The following is a 13,685-nucleotide window of genomic DNA, read 5'->3' as shown; positions in this document are numbered from 1 at the left end:
AATTGAACTACTAGTAGGCAGATTTGGCTCACTCTCACAAACCTGCGACATTTTTTCTTAAGCAACAGGACTGGAGGCCTAAGAAGGGATAACTGTCTACCTACTTTTGGTTGGTGAATTAATTTCGTATGATATTAAAACATTCAAATATAATGAAGATTTTATATAATGCTGGAAGTCATCTTTTAATCGTGAGTACTCTTTGAAATTTATGTCTACAGGAAAAAAGCACTAAGAATTTTGTAAAAGTGGGTGAATGAACAAGAAAATTGTTTTATTTGTTGCTTAGCAACATTAAGAATTATCCACGGACAAATAAGCACATCATGCCTTGGATACCTCACTACATCCACCATGGGCAAAAAAATGAGTAATTAGCACAGAAAAAATATTTGATTTTTATGTCTAAGTGAAAGTGTATTGAATAAAAGTAAAAGCCAGTCACATTTTGCAGTTAATGCACATTATTTCATTATGTAATAATCTGTTGCTAAAGAAAAACTATAGTGGCTAATTTAAGTAGTTGAACAGTGACAGAAGAAATTAATGCATGAACATAGTTTTTTGCATGAACAGCAGAAAAATTAGAGATAAATTAAAAAGAAAAAACACATCAAATGAATTTCAACAACATAACACAAGGGTATAAAGAACATAGAGCTCTTGAAATTTGGTGTAAAATAGTGGCATGGATTGAAAGTTTTGGTGAAGAGGCCAAAAATAAAAGAGGTAGGATAAAAGTGTACATATTGGATTGGCAAGCTGAGAATGACAGCTGGAGACACTGGAGGGATCAGTGCTCGGGTCCCAAACATTTCAAATTTACATCAATGATTTGACTCTGCTTTTTTCCATAGATGCCGCCTGGCCTGCAGAGTTCCTCCAGCATTTTGCATGTGTTGGTTGTAAGATGACGGTTATCCTGCCTTTGAAATCTAGAACTAGAACTCACTGTCTCAAAATCTCTGTTATATCATTGGAACTAAACAAGGACAAATTTCTGCATTCTAAAGGTAGTATATCTTATGGAAATCACAACACCAGATGTTTATGTGTACCCAAAGTTTGATTGTATTAAAAACAGTCATTCCTAACAGCCGTTCCTACAGAATAAGGAAATTAAGAGATTTGGAGAAATGCAAGAAAAATCATATTTGAGACAGAAGTTTAGCCATAAAGGCAGAGCAGGATGAGAGGCAAACAACTTGGGCCTGCTCTACCATTCAATATGACCAAGGCCAATGCTTTACTTTAATGGTATATCCACGCACACTCCCCAAAATCTGAAAATATTTTGTATCTGCGTATTCATCTATCTCTCCCATAACTTCATTTAGCAATCTGTCTTCCACTACTCTTTGTGGTAAAAAAGTCACACAAGTACACCACACTCTAACTGAAGAAATTTCTTATGGTTTCAGTCCCAAATGTCTTATCCAATTCCCTGACACTGTGACTCCTTGTTCCAGATCACCACACCAACCACACTCCCCACACCCACTTGCTATCCTCATCACAACTAGTCTCTCCAGTTTTGTCTTTTTTTTGTAAACTTCAAGGAGTTCCTATCTGATTCTTTTAAACTCTGGAGGATACAGACCTGGCTCACCTAATCTCCCCTCGTACAGCAGATCTACTATTCTTGGAATCAGTCTGGTGAACCTATGCTTCATTCCCTCAGTGCCAAGTATATCCTCTCTCTGTAAGAAGACCAGAACTGCACACGTTATTCAGGTGTGGTCTTTTGTAATGAAGGCCATCTTAACTGCTTGCTCAGCTACATGTATACACTCAGTGAACACGGACACTCAAGTGCCTTTGTAGATCAACATTTTTGAGCCCTGAGGAAGGGTCTTGGCCCGAAACATCGAGCGTTTACTATTTTCCATAGATGCTGTCTGGCCTGCTGAGTTTTTTTTGTGTGTGTTGCTTTGGACCTTTCCAATCTGTCACCATTTAAATCACATTCTTTCTTTCTAATTTCCCTACAAGGTGGACGGGTTCACATTTATCCACAATGTACTGCATTTGCCGACTCACTCAAGTTGCTATGAAATCTCCTCTGAACAATTCACAATCCTACTCAGCTTTGTGTCATTTGCCATGTTATATATATTACATTTGGTTTCCTCATCCAAATCACTTCTGTACCCTACTTGTCACTGCCTATCAATGAAGTCCCAATTATTCCAGCTTTGTTTTGTTTCCTCAATTAATGGTCAACCCATACCAGTATATTACCCAAAATCCTATATGCTTTAATTCTCTACAACTACCTCTGAAGTGGGAATTAAACTGGAAGGGCTTGTTCTCTGAGATAGTTGAACCAAATATTATGCCCAGATGTAAGGCTCTTGACATAAGAGGCAGAGGTCAGAACTTAGAGCAGGGTGGAATGAAGAATTAAAGTGAAACGTGAACTCTACCAAAGTATTCCACAAAAGTGGCACGTAATCCGAATCTGTTTTCTCCAATGTAAAGGAGACCACATCGTGAGCATCAAATACAATACGTTAGGTTGAAAAAACTACAAGTGAATCGTTGTTTTGCCTGGAAGGAATGTTTGGCTGCTGAGAAAGAGAGATGAAAAGATCCAAAAAGCCAGGAATTCCAGAAAAAGATCCCACAAAAGGGGAAATGGTTGTTAAAAAAAGTGAAAGTCTTAACTATGGAGTTGCAAAATAAATAGTCCCTTTGTAATGCAGGAGGTGTGCCTGGTGGTGGAATCTGAAGGTGGCAGGAATATAAGGAGGATGATCCATTGAACGTAAAGACTGGTGGGTTGGCAAGGGAACAGAGGGGAACTCTATCTTTCCTCTGGGGGTAAGATGAGCGTATGAGCAAAAATGCAGGATAAAGAAACAATCATTGATCAATTATTTTCTTCATAAATCTGAGAAATAATTGCACCAGGTGCTTCTATCCAAACCTACCATTTATTCCTTTCACTTATTTATTTAAAAGCTGTGGATGTTGTTGCCACTTAACATGCACCACATTTGCTTCAAATTGAAGAGGAAATCAAGGACAACTCCCCGATTGTTGTAGTCATATAATGCAAGAACATTAACAAAGAACAAAAAGCAGACACATTCTTTACTAAAGTCCAGTAGTCTCATGGTTAGTTACTGAAACACTTCTTTAAAAATAATACCAAGTTTTATTTGTCCATCTATTTGCATTTAAGTTCCCAGTGGTCTCAGTGGGATTCAAACTCATCTCTCTGGATTAACAGTGCCAACCTCTGGCTGTTAGTCCAATAATTTAATCACTATTCTCACAAAATGCTGGAGGAACAAAGCAGGTCAGGCAACATCTATGGAGAGGAATAATTAGCTGACATTTCAGGTTGATGTTACCTGGGTTTCATCTCCTAAGTTACAGAGAAAGTTTGAACAAGTTGGGTCTTTATTCTTTGGAGCGTAGAAGGTTGAGGGGGGACTTGATAGAGGTATTTAAAATTATGAGGGGGATAGATAGAGTTGACGTGGATAGGCTTTTTTCATTGAGAGTGGGGGAAAATTCAAACAAGAGGACATGAGCTGAGAGTTAAAGGGCAAAAGTTTAGGGGTGACATGAGGGGGAACCTCTTTTCTCAGAGAGTGGTAGCTGCATGGAACGAGCTTCCAGCAGAAGTGGTTGAGGCAGGTTTGATGTTGTCATTTAAAGTTAAATTGGATAGATATATGGACAGGAAAGGAATGGAGGGTTATGGGCTGAGTGCAGGTTGGTGGGACTGGGTGAGAGTAAGCGTTCGGCACGGACTAGAAGGGCCGAGATGGCCTGTTTCCGTGCTGTAATTGTTATATGGTTGAGACTGTTCATCAGACTGGAAAGGAAGGGGACAGGAGTCAAAATAAGAAGGTGGGGGCAAGGATAGAGTACAAGCTGGCAGAATGATAGGTGAAACCAGGTGAGGGAGATGATGGCTGGGTGGGGGAGGGGATGAAACACGTGGCAGGGAGGTGAGGGTTAGAAGAAATAAAGGGCTGAACAGATAGAAATCTAATAGGAGGAGTGGAACAAGGAAGGGAGGGAAGGAGGAGGGGCACCAGTTGAAGATGATGGGCAGGTGAGGAGAAGGGAGCAAGAGGAGAGCCAGAATAGGCAATGGAAAAAGAGAGGAGGTAGGGGAGAAATTATGTGTAGGAGAAATTGATGTTCTTGCCATCAGGTTGGAGGCAACTCAGATGGAATATAAGATGTTGCTCCTTCAACCTGAGAGTGGCCTCATCATAAGAGTAGAGGAGGCCATGAACCAACAAGGCAGAATGGGAATGGGAAGTCGATTTGAAATCACTGGCCATGGGAAATCCTGCCTGTTGTGGTGGATGGAGTGAAGGTACTCGACAAGGTGGTCACTCAATCTACGCTATGTCTCACCAACTGGGGAGGCCGTATCAGGCATCAAATACAATAGGTGATCCTGACAGACTATTTCCTAGTGGCCGCCCATTTCAATATGACTTCATTCCCCTCCACCACTCACCACATTCCACCTCACCTATCATCTGCGAACTTGTACTCCTTCCCCTCCCCTCAGCTTCTGATTCTGGCTTCTCCCCACTTTTATTCAGTCCCAATGAAAGGTCTCTGACTGAAACATCAACTCTTTATATATCTTCATAGATGCTGAATTCCTCCAGCATTTTGTATGTGTTGCTCCGGATTTCCAACATCCATAGAATATCTTGTGTTTAAGTACTACACTACCCATTTTACACTACCTTGCATTACACATCATCAGCCACATTGGCCCATTCTACCAGACAGACTGTATTCTATTAGTCTTTTGTTGTAACCTTGTGGTTCCAAGTTTTGTGTCTTCTGCAGATTTGCGAAGAACGTCCTACACATCTAAAACTACTGTGTGATACCTGTACCTCTAGTCCGACAACACACTCAACTATTGTTTCCTGTTGTTTAAACAATTTTCTACCCATGCCTGTATCATTACTTCTGTTCAATTGTCTTCAATCTTAATGACAAGCCTATAATGTAAGATTTACTCAAACTATTTTTTTGAAAATCCATATCCAACATTTCAAATGCATTTGCTGCATTGACTTTCTTGGTAACTTTATCAAAATGGTTTAGTTATCTTTACAGAACTTTATTTGAATTTAAAAGACCATCTACAGTGATTAGTTAATTGTGGAGTGTCAGGAACATTGAAGACTTAATTATCTTATTGTCGAGAAACTTGAAATTTCCCAGCGAATATGGTGTTGTACCTCAGCAAATTAGGGGATCTACTAGAGGGGACTACACTACATAGAAATCTACAGCATATTACAGGCCCTTCGACTCACAATGTTGTGCCGACTATATAACCTACTCTAGAAACTGCCGAGAATCTCCCTACCAGATACTCTATTTTTCTAAGCTCCACATACACATCTCAGAATCAGGTTTATTATCACCGGCATGTGACGTGAAATTTGTTAACTTTGCAGCAGCAGATCAATGCAATACATAATCTAGCAGAGAAAAAAAATAATAAATAGAATTAAAAATAATAAACAAGTAAATCAATTACAGTATGCATATATTGAATAGATTTTAAACAACATGCAAAAACAGAAACACTGTATTTAAAAAAAAAGTGAGGTAGTGTCCAAAGATTCAATGTCCATGTAGGAATCGGATGATAGAGGGGAAGAAGCTGTTCCTGAAACGCTGAGTGTGTGCTTTCAGGCTTCTGTACCTCCTACCTGATGAGTGGGAAAAGGGCATGCCTTGGGTGCTGGAGGTCCTTAATAATGGACGCTGCCTTTCTGAGACACCGCTCCCTGAGGCTATCTAAGAGTCTCTTAAAAGACTGAAATATCTTTTTATATAGCTGCAGCATGGAATAGGCCCTTATGGCCTATCTAGTCTCGCTGCCAGCAACCCACCAATTTAACCTCAGCTTAATCACAGGACAGTTTTTAATTACCAATTAACCTACTAACTGCTACGTCTTTGGACTGTGGGAGGAAACCAGAGCACCCGAAGGAAACCCACACATTCCACTGGGAAGATGTACAAACTCCTTAAGGACATTGGGATTCAAACTTCGACACTCCAAGCTGTAGTAGCATCACGCTAACAGTTATGCTACTGTGTATATGCCACTTATTTCTGAAGCACATCAAACTTAATCTCCCTGTCCTGATCTCTCCTCAAATTTCATAGGCTGCAGAATCTTGTGGCAAAGGAAGAACTTACTATTAATAAGCCTTAATAATTAATCTTTCTGGAATAATCAGACCAACTTAATAACGGCAAATTAAATTAAAGCCATATGTATTCATGGGGAACAAGACTAGCAAATAAAGACATCTGAGGCATAACCTGTCAAGGCCATAGCATAAAAAATAGCTCGTTAGGGGTTATAAGGCATTCATTATTGGAACACAAATGAAGTTCTTTGTTTGAAAGTGACTGACATGACTGGATTCGGATGCTTCATTGATCTGAGCTCATCTTAGATTCTGTCATAGTTGTTCAATTTCAATGGTATCACAAAGGAGTGGCTTAACTTGCATAACTGTGAGAAGATTTGTTTAAGAATATCATAGATAAATGGTATTTTATCAGTTGTTATTTCTTTTTATGTATCCTTTTCAGTTCTTTGTCATAGTTTTGCAGTATAAAAAGGGGTAAGTTTTCTAATTAACCTTGGGCTCTATGTGATCACATTAAATGCACTAGGGAAGGGGTTCTTTGTCTGATGTATATGGATGAATGTTCCTATAAAAAGGTGAAAAATACATTTCTGGAAGTGGGGGAAAGAAAAATTACAGTTGTGAAGACTGCTCAGCTGTATAATCCAGCTACAGACAAATATGTGGTACTTCTCTGAAGTGTCCAAAATTATGAAGCCCCTAAATGAAGTAAATAGGAAGAATCTATTTCCTTCACCAAAAAACAGTATGTCCTCTAGTTAAAATTAGAGAAGGCTGAGAAGTAATATTTTTTGGTTACAAGTGGTAGAACTCACTGCAGTAAAGAATGGTCACAGTAGAAACCATCAAAGCATTAAAAAAGAAACACCTGAATAAGCATCTGATGTGTACTCCCAACAATGAAACAAAATTAGTCCCTACAGTTCATTTTTCAGCGGATATGGATACAATGGTCCAAGTGGTCTCCTCTGTCTCATGGACTTCAAAGATCAGTTGTCTTGTAAAATTAGTTCTCGTTCACTAAATGCCTTAAGGAAGGGAACTTTTAATAATAAATTTTCACTTTAAACCAAGCATCAGTTTGGCATATAGAGGTATTTTATTGTTTATCACTCGGATTTTTCGACAAAATTATCCTTGGCTAGGGTAAATCTGGTTTATTGCAATAGGAGGTAGTTAACTAATAGATTGATTCTTCCATTGTCAAACCTTTGAAGATGTGCAGAATCTTTAATCAACCAGTTAATTATCCATGAAAATATTCTTCATTGGTAACTAATGTTTCCATTAAAATAAATCTTATTACCTTTTTAATCGTTAAAAACTACTCTGATAAATGATTACGCATGGAACATTAACTTGTCTTTTTTCTTTACAATCATTGGGTATTTTCTCACAAACATAAACAGAATGCCCAACTCAGTGCCATGCAATCCTCATATAATTTGTCTGCTAACAGTCTCGATTTTCAAACATGGTAGTTTAATAGCCAGAAATTACTATGTAATCAGTGACAGATGAACTGAGATGTGGTCTGTTGTTGAAAGGAGATATTACGTAGAACTTGGATGCTATTCTGCAGAGATTAAGAAATTGAAGTTCATTTCTGACTACTGCAGCAATTTTCCTGACCATTCAACAGAAAAGGAAACTGTCTATCTGGATTTCTGGATATTAAAGCAATCAAGCTATAAAAGATTTCTGGATATTAAAGCGATCAAGGTATACAAGAGAGTGCAGAAAAATTGTGATGAGGTGGATCAACTATAATTTTATTGAACAGTGGAGTAGGCTCAAGGGGCTGAGTCATCTACTACTGGGCTTAAGCCCCAAGAGCTAGAAAATAAAATGATTCAATTCTTGTTATACTTAGACAGATCAATTTTTGCATACACAAACATACCTGCATGTTTTCTCGAAGATCAGTTGCTTCCCGCAATTGCTGGACAATAGTCTTGAACACTTCATCTATAGATTTTATCAAGATCGTTCTCATGCTAGCATACTCTCTTGACTTTTTAGCTTTTCTCACAGAAAGACCACGTTTGTGAGGCTTCCCTCCACCTCTTCGGTTAGTGATGGCCACATGGACAAATAACGAAGCAAATGGTAGAACTTCGCCAGTCAGTGACTGAAGTGGCACATGTCTGAATCCTGGTTGTAAGCATTCAAAAGGGATTGTATACTGAGCAATAAACTCATCTCCAATGTAGTCATCATCCAGAACAACAAATCGTACCATTGCCAGCTCAGGGAGGTTAATCTGGAATTCAAAACTCTCATCAAAAATAGGGTTCTCTCCATTTTGGTTAACAGTTTTAGTCCTTTGTTCTGCGCAGTCTGCAGGTATTCCATGGATTTCGACATACACATAGGGATCAACAATGTCCCCTTTAGAACCTGAGCCTTTGGGTTTTGGAAAGTTTTGGCCACTAATGATTTTAATGTGGAGTAATTGAGGAGAAACACCTGGCACTGAATCTTTAGTATTGGCACTAAAATAGGACACCTCTTCTCTCATGATGGCAGGACGAAGTACATACCCACAATTCCCATTTTGACGGAACCAACCGATATTGAGGTCCATCATTAAACCGGGTGTCTGGTAATTCATTGCAACTACTTGGCAACCACATTTCCAAAAGTCCTGAGGATTCATGTTACTCGAATCTATCCTCATCGGATTTGGATATATTCTGGCAAGAAAACGTTTATTATAATTCACAAAGTCCTTTGGGTATTCATTAGCTAGTTTACTAGCAATTACTTCATTGAATGAACAAAATTCCCAGAATTTCTGATTTTGAAGCGATTCTGTGAAGTCCTTAAATAGTACAGATTTACAAAGACTCACCATGTCTGAGAGCTCTTTGCAGAGCAGAAATCTTTTGGGAGCTACATTCTGTTGATCTATATTATCACCTGTGGTCTTTCGTGACATTTCTGCTCCTTCATCTTCATCTGTAATGTCACCCTCAAGACCTGTGCAATTTTCTGGCAGCTTTTTCGCCTTTAATAAAATTTTGTACTTAAGGACTTCAGGGGAGGGCAAATAATTGTCTTCAACAGATGGTGGCTCTGTATACAGTTTGTCTCCCAAGATCTTTTTTATATGTTGGATCATCACTTTCTGCTGTTTAACTGAACAGTGATTTTCCAGACATAAAATCAAAGGATATTCTGATGCAACAAAAGCATATTTGTTAATTACATCGATGACACGATGGAAGACTATCTGAGATGTCATTGTGTGGCCTGTGTAGATGATGGGCTCATTGTCAGGACCATCCCATGCATCCACTTCAACACTTCTGCAGCCCATTTTCAGGGCACGGATATATCCTGTAATATCTGAGGGGCCTCGGAACTGGTCCTCAATTAAGTAGGTGTTGTGTGATGCATTAATGTAATAATGAGACACTGGCTGTGTCATATCCTGACAAACCTTCTTGTGCTCTGGATCAAATATATGGCATTCAGGTGAAATGAGGTACTTAGTAAAACCATCTAAGGAAAGCCAACCATTTTCTTGTCCTTCCTTTGATGGCTCATACTTCTGAATAATGTTCATGCTCACTTGTTCTGTAACATGTGGCATTCCCTGCTCTGCCTCCAAAAACATCATCAGGTCCTTGGTATCTAGAAATTCTTTATTGCTTGAAAATTGGACTAACAAAAAATATATTTCTGGTCTCGTACAAAGCTCATGATATACTTCTATAAGTTCCTCTTTGAAAACATCTGTTCCTGTTTTTCCTTTTGCTTTGTGTAATTCTTTGAATTTCAATTCAATTTTGGTATTTTTTAGCCCAGAGTTTAGACTTTTAATAAGCTGCACAGCTTTGTTAAATGATATGTATCCTACATCCTTTGTATCAGCTGTGGCAAAAACATCTGAAAGCCACGATGCCCGCATGATATTGTGGCTACTCACTATCATATCCAATGTGTGCTTCCCATAAGAGATCAGGTACCGTAAGCCAGTAACCCAAATATTTGCTACATCTGCAGAATTAGCTACAAGGTCCAGTGACTCATAGTTTTCTCCATATATTATTGAAAATGCACAATCTTCTGAAATATGGTCATAAATAGCATTGGTGCGGAACATTTCGGTATTTCTGCCCGTTCGAACCTCTTTGATTGACGTTATGTCAATTTTCGCTTTATCCGATTCTTTCTTTGAAGGATCCCATCTGAGGGATTGCATGTCTGCATCCAAAAGGAAATAACGATGGTACACTCTAGAATTTGAACGAATCTTTTTAAGTTCAGAGCCTTCAATCATGGAATTGATACAGTCACTAGCACTACTGATCTTCTTTTCTGTTGGCATACTGCTGAAGGAGACTGTTTTCTTTCTCTCCCTTCGTTGTCTGTTGCCATCCTGAAAAGAAAAAAAAAGGTTTATAAATAGAAGTGCTTACGTCCAGGTTTCTTCAACCCATGAACACTACCTCACTATTCCCCTTTTGTACAACAGTATATAAGAGGTTCAGTTGTTGCTCAGACCATACATCAGAACGGCAAAGAAGTGTGTTCTAAATGACTTTGACCATGGAATGATTGTTGGTGCCAGACAGATGTTTTGTTTATCTCAGAAACTTATGATATCTTGACATTTTCATGTAGAACAGTCTCTAGAGTTTACAGAGAATGGCATGAAAAACAAAATAATCAGTGAATGGCAGTTCTGGGGGCAAAAGAGCAATCTCTCACACTAGTTTTGATCTGCATACTATCTACTCAAACACAGAAAGCCAATCTCATTCATATTGAATTAAAAGTAGAAAGAAAGTAAGATCCTTGGATGCAAAACTGTTACCAGAGGCCAACTTGGATGTACATTTGTAAAACAACAAAGAGTTACTGACCTAGTATCGCAGACAGCAATGTTTCAACCAATGCTAAACCATGATGGAACAAATGATCATCATTTGCTTCTATTTTCTATAACATTCTGCAATAGTGTGTACAGCACACCAGCCTGATAGGCATAAATTTCACCAGAGCACGCCAATAATACCATCTAGCTAACGCTATGAACTTCAACAATAAAGCATGAGACTTGTATTGCAAATTTTGTTTGTATTTTAGTAAATCCTTCTTCAAAATAATTGTCCGTTTCTCTGACAGGAATGATGAAGAATGGAAAACAAAACTCTCCAAGTATAAAATTACTGGTGTAATAGATTTTATACTGTTTTTACTTTCTTGCTTTTCATTCATCTTTCTTTGCACAGGTGTATAAAAGGTGATGTTTCATCATGTACTGTACCTCAAAAAAACAAAATTTTCTGCAGCATTCCTAGACTGTTTAAGATGGTAAACTATAGAAAATCTTCCCATTTAATATAAATTACAATTTTTCCACATTTGCATAATGATTAAAAGTGCATTACTGTGATCTTTTTGCCATAAATTAACCAGTACTGCCAGTGCTAACAGTTCAGGAAATCAACAAAAAGTCTGAAATTATTTGCTCAATGCACACACAATGTCACTTATTTAATTTCCCTATTGTGAAATGGGATAATAGCAGTATAATTCAATTTACATTTTTTTCTATATGAAGCCTGCAACACCTCTATTCTAACTCACTGGGTTTCACAAAAATAAAACAGAGGTCCAGCAGTTGCCATTTTTAATCAGCCCAGAGCATAATGAACTGCGCCAAGGAAGCAAAAAAAAATCTAAAATAAACTAGTAACTGGCTTCAAAGGCCCAACATTTTAAAAACAAAAAATAAACCTCAGATGGTAATCTGAAAAAAAGGAAACCAAGGCAGTGATACACTTAAACACAAATTATTTGGTATTTACTCTCCATTGATTTACAAATCTAGATAAGTACCATAATTAAAGGGAATGGTGTTCAAATATTTGGCAAACAATTTTTCAGGAGACACTAAATGCACCATTACTGTTAAAAGCAAAATCCGTCAGATAATTGATTTCATACAACTGGTGTGTGGGAAATCACGAGCTTTTGCATGTCATTTGGTGTTTTCTTTTTAAACTCAGCTGTATCAAATATCAATGATTTGGATTTTCACGGCATTAGCAGCACAATTTTAACAAGTTATCTCTGAACTGGAAACAGCCAAACTTTAAGCCTGATGCAAAGTGTGAGAAGCTAGGGATGGGGAGTTTGCTACAATACAGCTGTAGATAAGACCTTCATACACCTGGACTGAGGTTTTGAGGATACACGCCAATTGCATGCGAAAGGGTGGAAGCTGATGAGGCTCCCTGGGTGATACGCGGTTGCTTTAATTACCATCCTCTGAAATTAAAAACATTCTGTACTTCTGGGAAATGCTGAGAGTCCCAGACCCGAGGGCTTGTGCAACACTCACAACATGCTGGAGGAACTCAGCAGGTCGGGCAGCATCCGTGGAAACAATCAGTCAACGTTTCGGGCCGGAACCCTTCGTCAGGACTGAAGGGGGAAGGGGCAGAGGCCCTAAAAAGAAGGTGGGGGGAGGGTGGGAAGGAGAAGGCTGGTAGGTTCCAGGTGAAAAACCAGTAAGGGGAAAGATAAAGGGGTGGGGGAGGGGAAGCAGGAAAGGTGAAGAAGGAATAGGGGAAAACACAATGGGTAGTAGAAGGAGGTGGAACCATAAGAGAGGTTATAGGCAGCTGGGGGAGGGGGCAGACTGAAACTGGGATAGGGGAAGGGAGGGGGAGAGAATTACTGGAAGTTGGAGAATTCAATGTTCATCCAAGGAGCTGGAGACTACCCAGACGGTATATGAGGTGTTGCTCCTCCAACCTGAGTTAAGCCTCATCATGGCAGTAGAGGAGGCAATGTATGGACATATCCGAATCAATGATGTCCTCACCTGCATCTCCTCCATTTCCTGCACTTCGGTCCTCACCCCATCCTCCCGTCACCACAGCAGGGACAGAGTTCTCCTTGTCCTCACCTACCACCCCACCAGGCTAAACTCAGGTTGGAGGAGCAACACTTCATATACCGTCTGGGTAGTCTCCAGCCCCTTGGGATGAACATTGAATTCTCCAACTTCTGGTAATTCCCTCCTCCTCCCTTCTCCTATCCCAGTTTCAGTCTGCCCCCTCCCCCAGCTGCCTATCACCTCCCTCATGGTTCCACCTCCTTCTACTACCCACTGTGCTTTCTCCTATTCCTTTTTCATCTTTCCTGCCTATCAACTCCCTGTCTCCCCTCCCCCACCCCTTTATCTTTCCCCTTACTGGTTTTTCACCTGGAACCTACCAGCCTTCTCCTTCCCACCCTCCCCCCCACCTTCTTTATAGGGCCTCTGCCCCTTCCCTCTTCAGTCCTGACGAAGGGTTCCGGCCCGAAACGTTGACTGATCGTTTCCACGGATGCTGCCCGACCTGCTGAGTTCCTCTAGCGTGTTGTGAGTGTTGCTTTGACCCCAGCATCTGCAGAGTATTTTGTGTTTGTATCCCGAGGGCTTGTATCTTCTGACTTGACTGATAATATGCAAATTTGATTGGACACCTTGACAAATGAGCAATCAGGTGC

The 13,685-nt window shown here is 39.5% G+C and overlaps 1 protein-coding gene across 1 annotated transcript in view; it reads right to left on the bottom strand.

The window, feature by feature from the left end:
- The window catches only part of LOC134344376 (inactive phospholipase C-like protein 2), a 241,387-nt gene that overhangs the window by 86,881 nt on the left and 140,821 nt on the right, over window positions 1–13,685 (bottom strand). Inside the window, exon 2 of the mRNA XM_063044061.1 lies at window positions 8,074–10,557. Within this exon, the coding sequence (XP_062900131.1) occupies window positions 8,074–10,557 (2,484 nt within the window). The remainder of the gene's footprint in view (window positions 1–8,073; window positions 10,558–13,685) is intronic.

Source organism: Mobula hypostoma, chromosome 3, assembly GCF_963921235.1.
Source record: "Mobula hypostoma chromosome 3, sMobHyp1.1, whole genome shotgun sequence".
Taxonomy (NCBI): Eukaryota; Metazoa; Chordata; class Chondrichthyes; order Myliobatiformes; family Myliobatidae; genus Mobula; species Mobula hypostoma.
Note: the sequence above shows the minus strand (reverse complement) of the source record. Positions and strands in the feature narration are given on the sequence as shown.